At 48.8% G+C, this 17678-nt stretch overlaps 2 protein-coding genes across 3 annotated transcripts in view; one reads left to right on the top strand and one right to left on the bottom strand.

The window, feature by feature from the left end:
* The first annotated feature begins 6065 nt into the window (after positions 1–6065).
* Fkbp11 (FKBP prolyl isomerase 11) lies at positions 6066–9686 on the top strand. Of its 2 annotated transcripts, none has more exons than XM_050130869.1 (6): positions 6066–6371; positions 6596–6661; positions 7055–7142; positions 7401–7434; positions 7737–7807; positions 9197–9336. In XM_050130869.1, exons 1-6 carry the CDS (start codon positions 6237–6239, stop codon positions 9319–9321), a joined length of 519 nt encoding a protein of 172 aa, XP_049986826.1. In that variant the 5' UTR covers positions 6066–6236; the 3' UTR covers positions 9322–9336. The 2 variants fall into 2 exon arrangements, with proteins under 2 accessions (XP_049986826.1, XP_049986825.1); XM_050130868.1 differs by lacking the exon at positions 9197–9336 and adding an exon at positions 9345–9686 and having other exon boundaries at positions 6068–6371.
* Positions 9687–11218: 1532 nt separating this feature from the next.
* Ccdc65 (coiled-coil domain containing 65) overlaps positions 11219–17678 on the bottom strand; it is a 23647-nt gene continuing 17187 nt past the window's right edge. The window contains exons 3-8 of the mRNA XM_050130863.1: positions 16461–16630; positions 15700–15838; positions 14195–14392; positions 13828–14046; positions 11805–11957; positions 11219–11721 (exon numbers count right to left, since the gene is read on the bottom strand). Coding sequence (XP_049986820.1) covers positions 11410–11721; positions 11805–11957; positions 13828–14046; positions 14195–14392; positions 15700–15838; positions 16461–16630 — 1191 coding nt within the window. The 3' untranslated portion in view covers positions 11219–11409. The remainder of the gene's footprint in view (positions 11722–11804; positions 11958–13827; positions 14047–14194; positions 14393–15699; positions 15839–16460; positions 16631–17678) is intronic.

Raw genomic sequence — 17678 nt, 5'->3', positions numbered from 1 at the left:
GGACGTCTACTTGAGGAAGCTCTGGAATCTTTTGAAATCTAGGGACTGGCCAAGGAGGATGCCCCTCCTTTCCTGCTGGTCAGCACAGGGCAGGCTGTCATAGCACTGAGCACCATCTTTGGTTCACTCTCTAACACAGTAGCTGGAGAGGTCACTGGTCACTGGGGAATGGCAGAAGCCAAATACTTTCCTTCCTCCGCAGTTTTTCTAACTGGGTTTCCTGACCCTAATTGCTGGAAGGGGTGAGAATGACCCTGAGTTCATGAGAGGTGCAGAGAGGGGTAGGGCCAAGGAAGTGGAAACCTTGAGCATGGTAACGGCAGTGAGGGTCTGGACGGTCGCCTGGGAAAGCTGGAAGGTAAGTGCTTGTGTGTGTGTCACCTGGGCTTCTAAGCTGGTTGTGGGAGTGGAAGGGACGCCGAAAGTGAAATGACTGTACCCTGTGTGTGGACCGAGCTTCCTCCCACTCAGCCCTCATAGGCCCCCTTCCTGAGAGCTAGCTGGTAGGACAGGCAGAAGGTTTTGAACTGCTTTTACCTGTGCCCCTCCCCCCACTCCTCCATTCTGTTTATTTTGGACAGAGCTGGGTGTAGTTTACTGATTGGTCACTTGCTTAGCGGCCCTGGATTTAATCCCTGGTGCTGCAGACAATCAACACCATCTTGGCAAGGACTGTCCTAGGTCAGGGTCGAATACAGGCACTTAAGGGTTAGAAGGCTGAGCTTGTGGGCAGAAATTTACTCTGGTTTCCAAATGCAGCATACGTGTTCTGACTTGGCCATCCTTGCATGGATGGGGGATGGAGAGTGCTCCACAGGGTCTGGGTGCTGACCATTACTCTTGGATGGTGCTGCGTATAAACCGTACCTAAAGGGCCAGTAGAGCATGTGCTTCGGAGGTTCCATCCACAGCACCAGAAAAAACAACACAGTAAGGATGTGATTCAGTCCCCAATGTCAGAGGGCATTGTGGGAAGCAGTGTCCCGCTTACACCTGGCTGCGGTGTGGGTGAGCTGAATGCCCAGCAGCAGAGGGCATTGTGGGAAGCAGTGTCCCGCTTACACCTGGCTGCCGTGTGGTGAGCTGACTCTGGACACTAGAAGGCTCAGGCATTTCCCGGTGTGGTTTTCCACTAGGCAGCTTTCCTGCCTTTCTCAGAATCACAATTCAAGTTCCTTCTCAGTCCGATGGAAAGTGATTCTTCCCTGACCCTTCCTGGGGTGTTTGATTAAGTTGCCCTCAGTGGAGTATTTTTTTTGGGGGGTGCAGGTGGCAGGGTCTCATTCTTGGGCCTGCTGGCCTGGAACTTGGTCCATAGAGTGTTTGTCTCTGCCAGTCTCTTCAGAGATTAAAGGTGCATAACCTGTCCACCTCCCTCCAACACTGTGCCTTACAGAGCCTTAGCCCCTAGACAGCCTGTGTGCCACTGCCCAGTGCTGTGCTTGACAGCTGTGCTCAGACACTGAGCCTTCCCACTGTCTTCCACACTCAAGGTTCTCCTACTTTCCCTCCACCTGCCTGTCTACTTGGCTTTAGCTCCTCTGGCCGGTGCATTCCGTCCAGACATCCGGCCCTTTGCCTTTAACCCTCTTTCTCACTTAGAAATCCATATTAAGGGGCTAGGGACGTAGTTCAGGTGGTACAGTGCTTGCTTGTTATAACCTACCTTCCCCTAGATTAAACACTTGGTATAATCTTAGTACTTACAGGTGACAGCAAGAGGAGCTGGAGGTCAAGGTCAGCCTTGGTTTCCTAACAGTTTGAGTCCAACCTAGGCTCCAAAAAAACAACCTGAGACTCTTAAAAAGCAAAACAAGTACTACTATAAGGTTCGGCTCAAGTCTCACTACAGAGTTCATGACCTTTCCAGGGTCTTTTTTAGTCTTCTACCAGGGCTCCATTGGCTTTGGTAGCAGTTGTGAAATAGCCTCTACAGGCTCTTAAATCAGCAGTTCTCAACCTGTGGGTTATGGTAACTGCATATCAGATATTAAAGTTAGGAAGTAGCAATGAAATGATTTTATTTCATTTCACACAACATGAGCTGTGTTAAAGGTTGCAGCATCAGGAAGCCTGAGAACCATCGTCTTACAGTGATTCAGATCCTGTTCACTTGCATATTTTATTCTTATAACCAAGCAGTTCTTATTGTCAGTGGTCTAGTTAGTACGTGAGCATGCACAGATATTGGGCATACATTTGGTAGGACAGCATGTTGTACCTGTTTCTTCACTCTTCCCACTCCCATCAAAAAGCCTACCCATCTTCAACCATTTTTTGGTGCATCCTTTGGGTTCCTTTTATCTATTTTTTTAAGAGGCAGAGTCTCAGCCAGGTGGGGCGGCATATGGCTTTTCAATTCCAGCACTCAAGAGGCAGAGGCAGGCAGATCGATGTGGTTTCCAGGCCAGCCAGGACCACATAGCCTGTCTCACAGCAGAAACCCTAGCACTGCTGACTCTGCCTCTTGGCAGGGTGCAGCTCCTCAGTGAATGGCTCACACTCCCTCTCAAAATGAGGGCAGGGCGGCAAAGGGAAATGGAAGGAGGGTCTTGTGTGTCCCAGCTGGCCTGTGAACTCAGGTAGCTGAGGGTGACTTGGACTTCTAAACCTGCCTCCTCCTCCCAAGTGCTGGCATTACAGCTGTGTGCCTGCCACCAAGCCCAGTGACTGCAATGCTGTTGAACCCAGGGTTTTGTGCATACTAACCAAACACTACTGAGCTGCAGCCCCAGCCCAGCCCTTGCTCTTTTTCTAAACGTGACATATTTGGGGAGGAGTTAAAATACGAGTTCACATCACATGTGCTGTTTTACTTCTTAAATTGAAGCTTATATATTTGTCTTGGGAATTTTCAAAGTATAGTTAGAGATTTCAATGATTTTTCATCTAATAGTTCAACAATTTATTAAAAATAAAACATTTGGCTAGGTGTGGTTTGAATGCTTGTAATGCCAGCATTTGGGAGGTAGAGGGACTGGAGTTCAAGGCTGAGCTGGTGAGATGCCAGACCACCTGAGTTCTACATGGGACCTGATGCAGTGGAGCAGCGCTCCCTCCCCACGTTGTCTTCTGGTGCCACACATACCGTGGCACCTACCTTTGTGTAAACACATGGCACGAGTACTTCTCCATACGTGTCGTCACACATGCCTGCCTGTGAACACGTGCTGTAAATAAATGGATTTTTAAAAGGGGGTTTAAGGCAACTTTGCTTTGACACCAGGTTACAAGAAACGGTTTGAAAAGTCAAATAAAAAGCTTGTCCAGTGTCATGCAGCAGCTGGTACCTAGGGGCTCTAGGCATGTCTTCCTTTGTCCTTGTCGTCTGTGTGCTGACCCCTTGACGGAAACAAGAAGAGAGAAGTTGTGCACAGTGACTACACGGGAGAAGACTTGAGACACTTAACTAGGAGAGTTAGAACTTGGAAAGAGCTGACGTCCTGGAGGGCTAGAACAGGTAAGGGGCGCACCGAGCTGAGAACACACACATAGACTCGTCTGAAGCCAGACCATAGTCCAGAAGCAGGGAAATCTGATAACGTTGAATATGCATTTATGTGTCAGGCATGAACACTGAGGATATAAAAATGAGTCACGAAGCTGTCTCTTGCCTCACTCTCTTCAGAGCCAAGGGTGGTTGGACACACCTATTATCTCAGCACTTAGGAGTCTAAGGCAGGAGGAACCCAAGTTCAAAACTTGCTATGTAGACCAAGTTGGCCCCCAACTCAGGAATCTGCCTGCCTCTGCTTCCCGAGTGCTGGGATTAAAGGTGTGCACCACCACTCAACAGGCCTGGACTATAGAGGCTTTCAGTTTAACGGGAAAGGAGGGCTGGGTGAGAAGCTCTTGCTGGCATGTCAAGGTTTTAGTCACTGGGCAGTATGTAAGCTTTCGGTGATGTGGCAGGTGACATGAATGTATGTAGCAATGTACAGAATGATCTAAAGAGCTTGGGAATGCGACTTGCCTTTAAAGGACAAAAGTATGATAAATAGAACTTTCTCTCTCCATTAGAAGGTGTTTGGTGGTAGGTAATCCAGGACTAGCATGGGGGTCTCCACTTAGCAAAGGCCCAAACTTCCATCTTTGTGTTTCACCACCTAGGACCTCCCATCATCACGGTCCAATATGATTGCCACAGGATAACTCATTCTGGGCACAGAAAGAAGGGAGACCGATTACGAGAGGAGTAGAGCATGAACTGATGTGGGTCCTAGCTTGGTCAGTGCCTTTTGAGGAGTCAGACAGTGCTTTAAACACATCTGTTGAGGACTTGTTACCACTCTGTCTCCAAGAGAGAGTTGACATGTAGTTTTGTATTTGCCCAAATATATATTCATACAGTAAGATACACGGAATTTTTTTTTCTTGGTGCTGGGGATTAATTTCCAGACAAGCATCTTACTGCTGAGCTATATCCCTAGCCACATGCACAAATCTTAGGCACACGTTTGGTCGCTTTTAAAAAGTGAATCCATCCATGTAATCCCATATCCTTAATATGTACAGTATTCCCTCAGCCCCAGGAGTTCCTGCCGGCTGTCCTTTTGGCGAATTTTTGAGAAAAGGTTTTATAAGGCTGGGATTCTAGGTGTACATCACTATACACCATACCCCACTGTACATGAGGGTTCTGAGTGTTTGATACAGTTTGACTAGGTAGTCCTAAATGGCCTGAAACTCAAGAAATTTGTCTGCCTTCTGAGTGTTGGGATTAAAGGTGTGTACCACCATACCTGGCTGGCAATGAGTTATTTTTTTAAGATTTATTTGCACTTATGTGTATGAATGTGTGTATATCTGTATGCCTCGTGTGTGTGGGTTCCTGTGGTGGCCAGATGAGGTGGAGACCTTGGAGCTGCAGTTACAGGCATTTTTGAGCCATTTGGTACGGGTTCAGAGAGTTGACTGTGGTCCTTTGGAAGAACAGCAAGTGCTCTGAACCACTAGTTCATCCATCTAGACCATGACATTGAAGGTTTTTATTTATTTATTTTTAAATAATTCCTAGGTTAGGGACATCAACATCAATCCAGTGCCTGAACTGGATTCCCCCCAGTACCACAAAACAGAAAATGAGAGCTAAATTAGCCAAATTAGCATGGTCCTAGAAATGGAGGCACTGGAGAGGCTGCAGAAAGAGAACCCAAAGGAGACCAATTAGAAATTTGAGGTAGAAGAAGTCACAGAGTACTAACAGAGAACCGTCGGAAAGGCCAGGGCAGGAAGGGCAGGTTGTTCGAGGAGAACCGTCAGAAAGGGCAGGTTGTTAGAGGAGAGCCTTCAGAAAGGGCAGGTTGTTAAGAGGAGAGCCTTCAGAAAGGGCAGGTTGTTCGAGAACCGTCAGAAAGGGCAGGGCAAGAAGGGCAGGTAGTTCCAAATACGAGGAAGTGTGTGTTGGCTGAGGGGCTTGCCACACAGGTGCAGTTGTGTCTAATATCAGTGCTAGAGAGAACCATGAACCAAGAAACTGCCTGAGCATGGTATGGAACGACCCCATGACAGCTTTTGAGTGACCGGGATCTAGGTACCACAGCTTAAGTTTTCAGGAAGGGTTTGAATCATGAAAAGGGAAACTGGTAAGACCGCCTAAAATTACTAGAACCCCTTCTAAAAACTGAAGCCCTTGCACAAACACAAGACGGCAGCACGGTGCTGTTGTGGAAGGGTGTTGAGGGAAAACAGGAAGGAAAAGGTCAGTGACTCCAGGACAGAGGCTTTCTGAACGTAACCGAGGGCAGAACATCCAGGAGAGGTGAAGAGTTGGCTGTCTTGGACACCTGCCTCTGCCAGCTTAGTGGGAGGGAACATATCTTAGAAGAACAGAGAACAAACGCGGTCTTGTGCTTGAATCCTGTCGGTCACCAGTTGGCATGATGACCTCCTTGGGCAGGTTCCTTAGCTGTAAAATGGGAATAATTGTGCCTCCCGTGATTCGAAGGTTAGCGACTAACGCCCCCTTTACAGTGGTAATGAAATGGCAAATAGGTGCTATCACGTGACCATCGTCATGGGCCGGAAAGGCCAACAGAGGGGTCAGAATTCGCAACCTCGGATCACAGCGTACGGAATGCTGGCTTCTTCCCTCTAGGAGGTGGGGACAAGCAGGGGGAGGAGGAGCTCGCTCCTTGCGACCCGCCCATACCAGTCTGGCCTGGAGCTGAGGTGTCCTGGTCGCCTGCACGCGCACAGCCTGTCCTGGTGCCCCGGTACCCCAAGCAGGTCTGGTCATGTCCCTGCGCCCTTTGCTCTGGCCGCTCCAGCTGCTGCTGCTGCTGCTGCTGCTGCTCAATGGGGCGGTGTGCCGAGCTGAGGCTGGGCCAGAAACCGAAAGTCCTGTCCGGACCCTCCAAGTGGAGACCCTGGTGAGGAGACTGCGGCGCCACCCCCCAAACCCTCCCTCTCGCCCCCCTTCCCCGCCACCCTTCAAGGCTAAGGGGTCGTGGGGGAGCACGGGGGGGGGGCTCTAAATGAACCTGTGAACGAAGAGGAGAAGTGATGGACCTGAGTTGGGGGAGAAGGTGCTGGGTCTCGATGTGGTAACAGGGTTTTAGGAGGAGCAGCTTTGACCCTTGTAGTCCGATCATAGGTACAGCCCCCTGAATCGTGTACAGAATCCGCTGCCTTTGGAGACACGCTCCACATCCACTACACGGTGAGGGGCCTGGGGGGCCGGGGCGTGGTCTGGGAGGGGGCGGCGCCCGAATGAAACACGTCAGCTTTGGCTTGGACACGTGGCAAGCTGTGCGAGAGAACTTAGGGTCCGTTAGCACGTGGGGGCGGGAGTGGAAGGTGCCCTTGCCTGCTTCTTTCTTTCCCTGTTTTCCGCCAGTTACTTTCCAGCACTGAGAAGTGAAGGGTGGAGAGATCTCCAAGAAGTGTTGGCCCTTCGGGGCTTCCTCTTCCTTTTTGCTCCATGAGGGTGGGGGTGGGAAGGGGGACAGGATGCAAAGCAGTTCCGAGGGTTGCCGCCATCCCATCAGGCGGTCCCACTGTGTGTGGCCTGCTGGGAGGAAAGACGGGGTCAGTTCTTGCTCTTTGTCTTTAGGGCAGCTTGGTAGATGGACGCATTATTGATACCTCCCTGTCTAGAGACCCTCTGGTGATAGAACTTGGCCAAAAGCAGGTGATTCCAGGTATGTCACCCGCGCCTTTGCTTCCTAACCTTAGTGTCTTGATCGTCTGAGGTAAGCTGGAAAGGATCCTAGGCTGAATAAGACCCTAAGGATCTTCACCTACCTTGGGTTCAGATTCTCTTCTTGACCCACACATCACTGGGGGCTAACAGTTTAAGAAGTGGAGTAAAGCTTGCTTGAGGAAGGGCGATGGGGTGTCTTTGATTTTCTTCTTGGGTGGTGTGTAGCCTCTAGTTTAGTTGCATCTTCTTCCTCAAGGTCTGGAGCAGAGCCTTCTGGACATGTGTGTGGGGTGAGTATCTGGACAGGGGCGGGCCTGACTGCCCCTTTCTCTGCCATCCCAAGTCTCCAGGAGGAGGACATTATATATATATATAAAGGAGCCCTGACTTCACACTGGACCCCTGAGGGCACCTGTCGGTTTTTGGGGGGAATGGAGTTGTGTAGGGTGATTGGTACCTTTACTGGTCAACCTGTTAGGTGGAAAAATTCACATTTTGATGCCACTATCTGAGGTGGGAGGAGCTTCTGGTGGTGCTGGGCCAAGGTTGCCAGCTCACCTCTCTCCTGCCTGCGGCTCATTCCCTCCCTCAGAGAGAAGCGAAGAGCAGTCATCCCTTCTCACTTGGCCTATGGAAAGCGAGGGTACCCGCCAACCATCCCAGGTAATTGAGTAGGTCTTTTCTCCCGGTCGTCAAGATGGAGCCCCAAGAGCCACACGCAGTGCTCTGTCTAGAACTTGAGAAAGTCCAGATCAAATTTGAGGAAAGAAGTAGCTGGGACCCTCTCCTTCTGACCATGCTTTCTCTCCAATAGAGACTACAGACAACCTGTTAGGGCTACCTGGCTTGACCTTAGGCAGCTGGTGACCTTTGGCACCTTCTTGAGCCACGTGGGTCTTGCTGCCTACAATACTTATCCCAGAACACTAAAACTCAAAACAAACCAAAGGGTGACCTTCAGGGCCCTCACGTAGAGCGGATAAGGAGGTGGCCCTGGCAGCTGGTTCCTAGAACTCACCTTCAGGTACTACTACTGATACCTGTTCTGAAGGGCGGAGGTCGGACAGATTTTCCAATAGGTACCTCTTGCTTTGCATTGGAACACGTGCTCCACTAGGTAAAATGTGATCTGCTCCACAGAATGCAGAGGCAGGTGGATCTCCGTGGGTTTGAGCCCCAGCCTGGTCTACATAGTGAATTCCAGGACAACTGAGACTACAGAGCGAGATCCAGTCTCAAAAATAAAACACATCAAAAAAAAAAAAAAAAAAAAAAGAAGAAAAGAAAACCAAAAACCTCTTAGAAAAACTCTCCCCGTTCCCATGCTGCGTGTTTGCTTCATCTGAAACTGTCTGACTCCTGTCCCCCTCAAGCGCCTCCCTCCTGTTTTCCAGCCCTTCTTTGAAACTCCTCTAAGAACCGTATTGTATGTGCTCATCAGTGTCTGGGATTTTTGAGGACATCTGCTTTTATTACAGTTAATTATAGCTCTGCAAAACCCTATCCATGTGGCTATCTGGAAATGGGATCCATTTGGTACAGAGGAGTCTCAACACATGTAAATGCTCACTTGTGGGGCCAGACAGACGTTCAGCTGTTAAGAGTTCTGGCTGCACTTGAGGATCCAGGTTCAGTTCCCAGCACCCATGTGGTGGCTCAATCTGTAGTAGTTCCCGGGGAAAGTGACCCCCTCTCCTTATGCTACATGGTGCACAGACATACATCAGGCAAGCTATTCATATCCATAAAATAAAATCTTTAAATAAAAAATAATGCTCAATAATAATAATGTAAATGTGAAAGAACCTGCAAGTTTCCCATGCACAGATTTCCTGTGCTGTCATTGAGTCCGAGCCACGTGTTTAGTTGTAGTTAAGGTCAACACGAGTGTCCTCAGCCTGCTCCTAGCCCTCCTTTGCCTTTTCTGAGGGAGCCCACCCCACATTTCAGATTGCCAGAATCAGTTATTTTCTACAGCCTACCCTGACTTGATCCCAATTCAGAGCTCTGGATACATCACAGCAATTTTCCACACCCTCCCGACCTCTCCAGCGGATGCAGTGGTGCAGCTTCCAACCCCTCCCCCACCCCTGCCTCTCCAGTGCATGCAGTGGTGTAGCTTCCAACCCCTCCCCCACCCCCTTCTTCCCCAGTGGATGCAGTGGTGCAGCTTCTAATACCCCCTCCTCTGCCTCTCCAGCGGATGCAGTGGTCCAGTTTGATGTGGAGCTGATTGCATTGTTTCCAGCCAACTACTGGCAAAAGCTGCTGAAGCGCTTTTTGCCTCTGGTAGGCATAGCTATGGTGCCGGCACTCCTGGGTCTGATCGGGTATCACCTATACAGAAAGGCCAGCAGACCCAAAGTCTCCAAAAAGAAGCTGAAAGAAGAGAAACGAAACAAGAGTAAAAAGAAATAAATAGTGATCTTTAACAAAACTTTGTATTCTTCACTTGATTCTACCACCCCCTTTTTCTTTAACTTTTTACTGTGTGTGTGTGTGGGGGGGCTGGAACGTGGAGGTCGGACAGCACTGTGAAGTTGGTTCTCTCCTAACTGTAGCTGGGTCCCAGAGACTGAACTGAGCTCATCCAAGTAGAGAAACAAGTGCTTCACCTGTTCAGCCATCTCTGGGGCCCCCTTTTCTTCAAAGATGGGACCTTGCATTTGTAGCCCAAGTTGGCCTCAGGCTCATGAGCCTCCTGGCTAGGCTGCAACTATGGATACTCACCAACACTCTGCTAGCCCAGTGCTTCGAGGCTGCTTCCTTCCTTCCTTCCTTCCTTCCTTCCTTCCTTCCTTCCTTCCTTCCTTCCTTCCTTTCTTTCTTTTTTCTTCTTCAGTTTTTTTTGAGACAGGGTTTCTCTGTAGCTTTTGGAGCCTGTCCTGGAACTAGCTCTTATAGACCAGGCTGGCTTTGGACTCGCAGAGATCCGCCTGTCTCTGGCTCCCACCCGGTGAGGCTGCTTTCTTGGATAGAAAAAAGAACACTGTGAAGCTGGATCTTGCCTGTGGTTGAGTAGCTGGAGGCCTTGGAGCACACTTCTTCCTCTGGCCTGTTCTTGCTGTCCTAATTTACCCCAGGAAACTGGTTTTGAATCTGCCTCTGGGTCCCTTGGGGTATATATTTGGCTCCCATGGTGCCATGATGCTGAGGAGGAAACATTTCTAGGCATTCTCTCCCTGGGACCAGAATGTTCCTTGTATCCTTGAATATGGCAAAGATAATAAAGATCTTACAAGGACTGAGAATAAGGCTCAGTTGGTAGAATGCAAAAAACCCTGAGATCATCTGCAGCACCAATAAAACAGGTGCATGCCTGTAATCCCAGAGGAGGCAAGAGGACCAGAAGTTCAAAGTCATCCTCAGCTACATGGGGAGTTTGAGGCCTACATAAGACCCTAATTTTTGTTTTTGTTTTTAAAGGATCTTATAAATTCTTTTGAAAGAATAATTTGTTAGATCTGGAGAGATGGCTCAGCAGTTAACTGCACTGGCTGCTCTTCCAGAGGACCCAGGTTCAATTCCCAGCACCCACATGACAGCTCACAACTGTCTATAACTCCAGTTCCGGGGATCTGACTGAAAGACCCTACAGACCCCCTCCTCAAAACCCGCAGCAGCCAGCCTGCTCTCGTAAGAACATCCCATGTGCTTGAGAGAGCAGGATGAGATAGGAAGACTGCAAGGCAGGATATCAATAAGATAGGACATCAACAAAGCAGGTTGACTGCAAAACAGGATATCTATAAGATAGGAACAGGATGACTTTTGCTGACACCCATGCTGAGATAGGAAACCATTCATGCCCCCGCCTCATCCCGATAACCATGCTTTTGCTTCTGTAAACTTGCTTTTTGCTCTTCCCTATAAAAAACCCGCCCTCCAGTCGGCAGGCGCACAAGTCTTCTGAGAGATCTTGCCGCCCGCAGGTACCTGTGTCTACTCAATAAACCTCTTGCGATTTGCATCCGTGCGGTCTCGGCCTGTTCCTTGGTGTTGGGGAGGTCTCCTCCCGAGAAAAGGTCCTCGTCGAGGGTCTTTCACTGACAACCTTCGCATAGATACATATGCAGGAAAAACACCAATGCACATAAAACTAAAAATAAATCATGAAAAAATTGTATTATTTAAAAAAGAATAATTTATTGGTTATACTTCGCGGGATAGTGGCAGTCAATTACTAGAGTACTGTCTGGAGCCTCCATCTAAATTTGTAATACCAAAACACTCAGGTTTCACAAAAAAGTCTTGGGTTCCTTGGATCACAGGGTACGGGAGACAATGTGGGCAGCTTCGATGACGTTGTAGGTGGTCGGAGGTCCTCTCTCGCCTGCCTGGGCAGGTGCGGACAGCTGGGGCAGGTTACTCCTGTGGTTTACTATGAAGAGCGGGTTGAGCTGGCTCAGCACCTCATCGCTCACGGAGATACCGTCCAGGTACTGTTTGAGCATCTCCCTCAGCTTCCTGCTGATCTCCAGCAGCTGCACGCGTCTGTGCTGCAGGCTCAGCACCTCCAGCTTCACCTTATTGTATCTTTTCCAGAAGTTCTCCATCCCTGAGTAGTCCGCCATCACCTGAGAGCGGAGGCAGAGGAGGGAGGGGTGTGGTGGTCCCCTTGAGCAAATGCTGCCCAGCCCCCACCCTCCCCGTCCTTTACCTTGGCCAGCTCCTCTGTGAGCTCTTCCGGGTTCTGTCTCTCCATTTCCTCCTGCTCCATGGGAGTCAGGACTGAGGAATAGAAAGGCAGGACTTTTTCTTCCTCTGTTTCAAATTTCCTACAGATTTCAGCAAGTTTAAGGATCTTTTCACCCTGTTGGGAAGGAAGAGGCGCCTTAGGGAAAACAAGATGGATCCCTGCTTGAGTCCAGGAAAGCGGCTCCAGCAGCAGGAAGCCCATCTCAGTCAGTGCCTGCCCCGCGCTAAGCTCTCTCCCAGCAGTTAACATCCTCACAGGGCACAGCTCGGTACCTCGGTATCACATTGTCTTCTCTTCCGCTAAGAAAGGCGTTTCCTGGGGGATGAGGAAACACACATGCGCAGACACACAGAGGGGAATCTTGGGAAGCTGGGGAGCCCCATCTCTTAGGGAGGCCTGGGGGGTTGAGGTTGAGAAGCTTTAAAGAGTCTTCCCCCTACTTTAGGCTTCATCAGTTTGAAGTCAAATAGTAGGGTTGGTTGGTCTGCAAATGTGTGAGGTGGGTCCTGATCAGGCCTTGAACTTCTTGAGCCAACCCATCAGCAGGGGGCCTGCAGCGGGAGACAAAAGCTGCCAGGCTTTTCTCTCAGGAGGTTGAGGAAGAAGTGGCCATCTTGAAAATCCACCACCTTTGTTACCCAGCTCTTCCTCTCCTATGGGGAGTTTGTCCAACTTCTGGTCTCTCATCACCTGTCTCAGAGGTCACCCTGACTGCTCTTAGGGTGTTTAGGGGTGATGACCACTGCTCTTAGCTGCTTTAAGCTGACAAAAGGTCAAGACTGGGGGGCCAGCCTCAGAGGAAGGTCTGTCTAAGGGGCTGCAGTGAAACTTAACCTATGGTGAAGATCCAGAGCATACGACAGCCATTGGGGACAGTGTGTATCTTTGGAGCTTGTCATACGACTGAAAAATAGCATCTTGATGAGTTGGTAGGCCGCCTCAAAGGAAATCTAGAGATTAGGCCCCCAAATGATACTGTCTTCAGAAGAAATCCAGAGACAAATCCCCCAAAATGAGGCAGTCTAGAAATAATACAGTCTAGAGGTCCTAATTGGTTCGTTTCCTCTGCTAGTTAAAGAGTTAAAAAGCAGGAAAAACCTGAAAGACATCAGGTAGTATTATATTCAGGGGCCTCATCCCAGCCCCTGGCATCTTTGGAATACTGGGCAGGATCGCCATTTCAAGCCCCCTCCCCTGGGAGTTGCCTTGGCCTGAACTCCACCTCTGGGAAAGCCCGCCAAGCGGTGACCCCTCCCCAGGGAGGGTCAGGACCACTCCCACAGGCTATTTAGACTGCACCCCCAGAGAATGTACATGTGGTCTCCTCCCCCACCTCGCCATGCTTTCCCAGTGCCACTGGGAGTGCTGCATTAACCATGGGCATCTTTTATTCAATCTAATTTGGTCTGATTGGAATTATTTGCATTGGCAGAGAGGCTCATCTAAGAAATATTCCTGGGCTGGAGAGATGGCTCAGTGGTTAAGAGTACTGGCTGCTCTTCCAGAGGTCCTGAGTTCAATTCCCAGAAACCACATGGTGGCTCACAACCATCTGTAATGAGATCTGGCATGCGGGCATACATGGAGGCAGAACATTGTATGCATAATAAATAAAATCTTTTAAAAAAAAGAAATATTCCTAACAGGTAGCAGCAGAGAATCTCAAGCTCGTGGAACCGCAGAGTCACAGACAGAATCAGCAGTTGGAGGAGAGGAAACCTCATGCGTCAGACACGCAGAGAAAAAGACCCTGTGCAAGGCAAAGTGGGACTCGACTGGGAAGCTGAAAAATCCCTGTTCATTTAAAAAAGAGAACGGAGTAGAAAGGAAGGAAGGAAGGAAGGAAGGAAGGAAGGAAGGAAGGAAAAAAGAAAGAAAAGCTAACACAAACATCCACTTAATGAGGAGGGAGGAGGGAGCCCTGCCCCATCTTTCCTGAATCCCTTTTGCCTCCAGCCAGGTTTCTTGGTTTTGTCCCTTTTACCTTCTCGACGACCTTTTTCAGGTCCTTGAGGGTGGCATTACTTTCCAGGGTGAGTTTGACTAAATTCTCCTGGGACACTCCCCGAGCCTGCGTTCTTTGGGCCTTCAGTTTTCGCAGCTGTACATGGACCAGCTCCTTGTCATTGCGGATGCACTGGTTCTGCCATTCACTTTCACGGCTGTGGGCTGTGATCTTCCCTTTCAAGATCCCTATGGCCTCCTAGAGGGACAGTGGGGACCATTGACAAAGGCAGTTGAAGGGTAGACTGAGGACTAAGAGCAGAGCGTCATCTTGACCCAACCAGTGAGAGACCCAAAAGAATTTGGGAAGGCAATGGACAGATGGGTGTCTCCAAGTGAGCACTGACCTGCAGCTTCTGGATTTTTTTCATCTGCATTTCAATCTCTTTGGAGCTTTTCTCGTCCTTCACCTTCAGAGTCTCAAAGGCAATCTTCCGGTCCTCCGTGGCATCGGTATAGTTCTTGAGCGCTTCCTGGAACCTTCTCCACAGATCCTCCACTATGTTCTCCAGTTGTAGACGAAGAAAGTGCTTCTCTTCTAGATTCTAGGGAATGTGTCCCAAATACCAAAAGCTTGGAGCTACCCTCTTAGTGCCCGCTCATGCCCTCCAGCAGCCTTACCCTCGGGAGCGTTGTTTAGTGAATTGCATTCAGAGTGGGGCATTGTGACCCAGAAAGGAAAGCGTGGGGGTGGGCCCAGCTCCATGAGAATGATGCCAGTTAGAAACAGAATGAGGAGCCAGGCAGAAGAGACACGTCTCTGTGAGTTCAAGGCCAGCCTGGTCTACAGAGCAAGTTCTAGGGAAGGCTCCAAAGCTATACAGAAACCCTGTCTTGAAAAAAAACAAAACAAACCAAACAAAAACAGAATGAGGCCCAGTGTTCCAAATCTCAACTTCTTTTTTTTTTCCTTCCTGAGACAGGGTTTCTCTGTGTAGCCCTGGAACTCTGTAGACCAGGCTGGCCTCAAATTTGAGAGAGATCCTCCTCCTTCTGCCTCCAGAGTGCTGGGATTAAAGGCGTGTGCCTTTATACCACCTGGCTCAGATCTTGTAACTTTTTAAAGCAAAATTGATAGTTTGGATTTTCATGTGAAATATTTTCAATTTTCACAAGTAGGAAATTATTCAAACTGTAAAGCATATCACTGGCTAAATTAAAAGCAAGGGTTGGGGATGGAGCTTAGAGTAGAATACTTGCCTAGCATCGACTCAGGCTGGATGTGATGGTACATGCCCATTACCCTACTTGGGAGGTGGAGGCAGGAGGATCACAAGTTTAAGGTAAAAGTAAAAAAGCAGTTCCAGGTCATGCTCCACCACATAGTGAGTTCAAGGTCAGCCTGAGCTAAGGAAGATGCTGTCTCAAATATAAGTTGATTGATTAAAGTTAAACCAAGAACCCTAGACACAAACATTTCAGCTAGATTTGCAAAGTCTATGATGGAAAGAATTATGGATCAATTTCTCCTGACTCAGACTGTGGGATTCAAGCTGGTCATGAGGCTACTTGTGGGCCTTTGTTTCTTTGTCTATACCTCTCAAAAGGGTGAAGTCAGATAATCTCTTAGTTTTTGTTTTTAATTGTTGTTGGTCGTGGTGGTGGTTTTTTGCTTGTTTTTTTTTTTTGTTTTGTTTTGTTCTTTCCCCCTTAAATGCTTCTTAAAATCTTCTAGAACATTCCTGGTTCCCAAGCAGTTTTCACAAGATCACAAAGAAGCACGGGGGACCTCAGCGGCCAGAGACTTTTATTGACCGTTGTCTCTGGAGCGCTCCTCTAGCTCTGACTACCCTGAGCAGTTCTCGTCCCGGCCCATCTCTCCGGACCCCGTCCCTCCATCCTCCGCCTGTACCTTGTTTTTCAGATCATCCCACATACTCTGGAACTCTAGCTTGCTCTCATACTCGGAATCGACGTAGTTCTGCTCCATGGCCATGAAGACATCCTGGAGGTAGTGGATCTCTTTCTCATGCTGGTCAATGATGGTCTTCCTACAGGAGACAGATGGGTATAGCATGAGGACCAACAATAACAAAAACACATAGCTATGAACGGGCAGGGCTGGTGGCACACTCTAGTCCTGGCACTTGGGAGGCAGAGGTGGGTGGATACCTGTGAGTTACAGGGCAGCCTGGTCTACAGAATGTGTTCCAAGCCAGCCAGGGCTACACAGTGATGCTCTGTCTGAAAATACAAAAACCCTATAGATGGGACAAACTTGTAGGCACCTGGCATGGAGGGAGAGAAGGTTTTAGTGTATGTTTTCTTTTACTCTTTTTTTTTTCCAGAAAGAATAAGAATATTTTGATTTTTGAGTAGGTAATACTTTCATATGAAACAAAACCAAAAATCTACGTAAGTTCCCAGTGGAATCCCTCTCCCATCCTTACCTACTGCTAGATGGATAGAATTCTGATAGTTGAAATTAGGAGGTACAGACAGGTACCGGCAGAGGTCAAAGAAAGCTAAGACTCTAAGATTAAAGTCGAGTTCATTTCCTAGGAACTCAAGAGCCTCTCTGCCTGGGGTTAGATTAGGGAGGAGGCTCCGAGGTACTAGGGATAGGCTCTGGGAACTCCCGGGATCCAGTCTCTGGACTCTCTGGCCCCTTACCGTTCCGTCTCAAACTCTTTCGTCAGGACATCTAGTTCCATGTTGTAGCTTTCCTCCAGGAGGCTGAGTCGGCGTCGCTGCAGGGTCAAGAGCTGGTCAACATTGTGTAAGTGGCTGCGCAGAGCGTGGGCGTATTGTTCCTCTGCTTCAGTCAAGTCCTTAGCCAGAGACTAGAGGAGGAAGAGAATTACTTTTCTGGCCGAGAAAATACAAATGGATTCGAGGGGCTGGGTCCTCAGCATCCACAAACGAAGTCTGGTGTGGTGGCACCCCTGTAATCCTGGGTTTGGGGGAGTAGAGTTAGGAGGGGTCCTAGGTCTCGCTGACCAGCCAGCCTACCCAATTTGATAAATGAGCTCCGATCTCAAAATATAAGGTGGAGAGCAAGCAAGGAAGATGCTCAACGACAACCTCTGGCTTACACGCCTACATGCACACACGCACGCACACGCATGCACACACACTTTGCTATCTGGCTAGGTGGATGGCACAAAGGCATTTTCCTCTTATTTCCTAATGGTTTTAGGAATGCTGGCTCTCCCATTCAGTCTTTAAAAAGTAAGATTAATTTATTATTTGTGTATATGCGTGCATGCCTTTCTCAGTTTGTTATGCAGGTGTCCCAAGAGGCCAGAGGCCCTCAGATTTCCTGGAATGAGAGCTACAAGCAGTTGTGAGTTGCCTAATGTGAGCACTAGAACTCGAACCCAGGTCCTCTGAAAGAACTGCAAGAGCCATCTCTCCAGCCCTTTCCACTTAGTCTTGACGCAAACTCTACAAGTGTAGGAACCAGTCCTAGTGGTTCATGCCTTTATTCCTACCACTCAGGAGAGAGACAGGAGATCTGGAATTCAAGGACTAGGATTTCTAGGCCAGTCAGGGCTACATCGTAAGATCCTGTCTGGGAAAAAAAAAAAACAAAACCAGCATTGGGAAGGACTGGAGCGATAGCTCAGCAATTAGGAGCACTGGCTGCTTTCCCAGAGGACCCGGGTTTGATTCCCAGCACCTGCATGGAGGTTCACACCTGTAACTCCAGCTCCAGGGGAGCCGATGCCCTTTGCATGGGCATTGCATGTATATGGTGCACCTAACATATATGTAGAAACAGAGATAAAATGAAAATACTTTTTTTTTCTAAAGAAGTATAAAGTGAGCCAATGTCTTGTGGCTCACAGACATTTACACGGATGGAGTCACCATTAAAAAAAAAAGAGG

This window comes from Alexandromys fortis, unplaced genomic scaffold (genome assembly GCF_014885135.2).
Source record: "Alexandromys fortis isolate MF-2015 unplaced genomic scaffold, M_Fortis_MF-2015_v1.1 scaffold_363, whole genome shotgun sequence".
NCBI classification, from domain to species: domain Eukaryota; kingdom Metazoa; phylum Chordata; class Mammalia; order Rodentia; family Cricetidae; genus Alexandromys; species Alexandromys fortis.
Note: the sequence above shows the minus strand (reverse complement) of the source record. Positions and strands in the feature narration are given on the sequence as shown.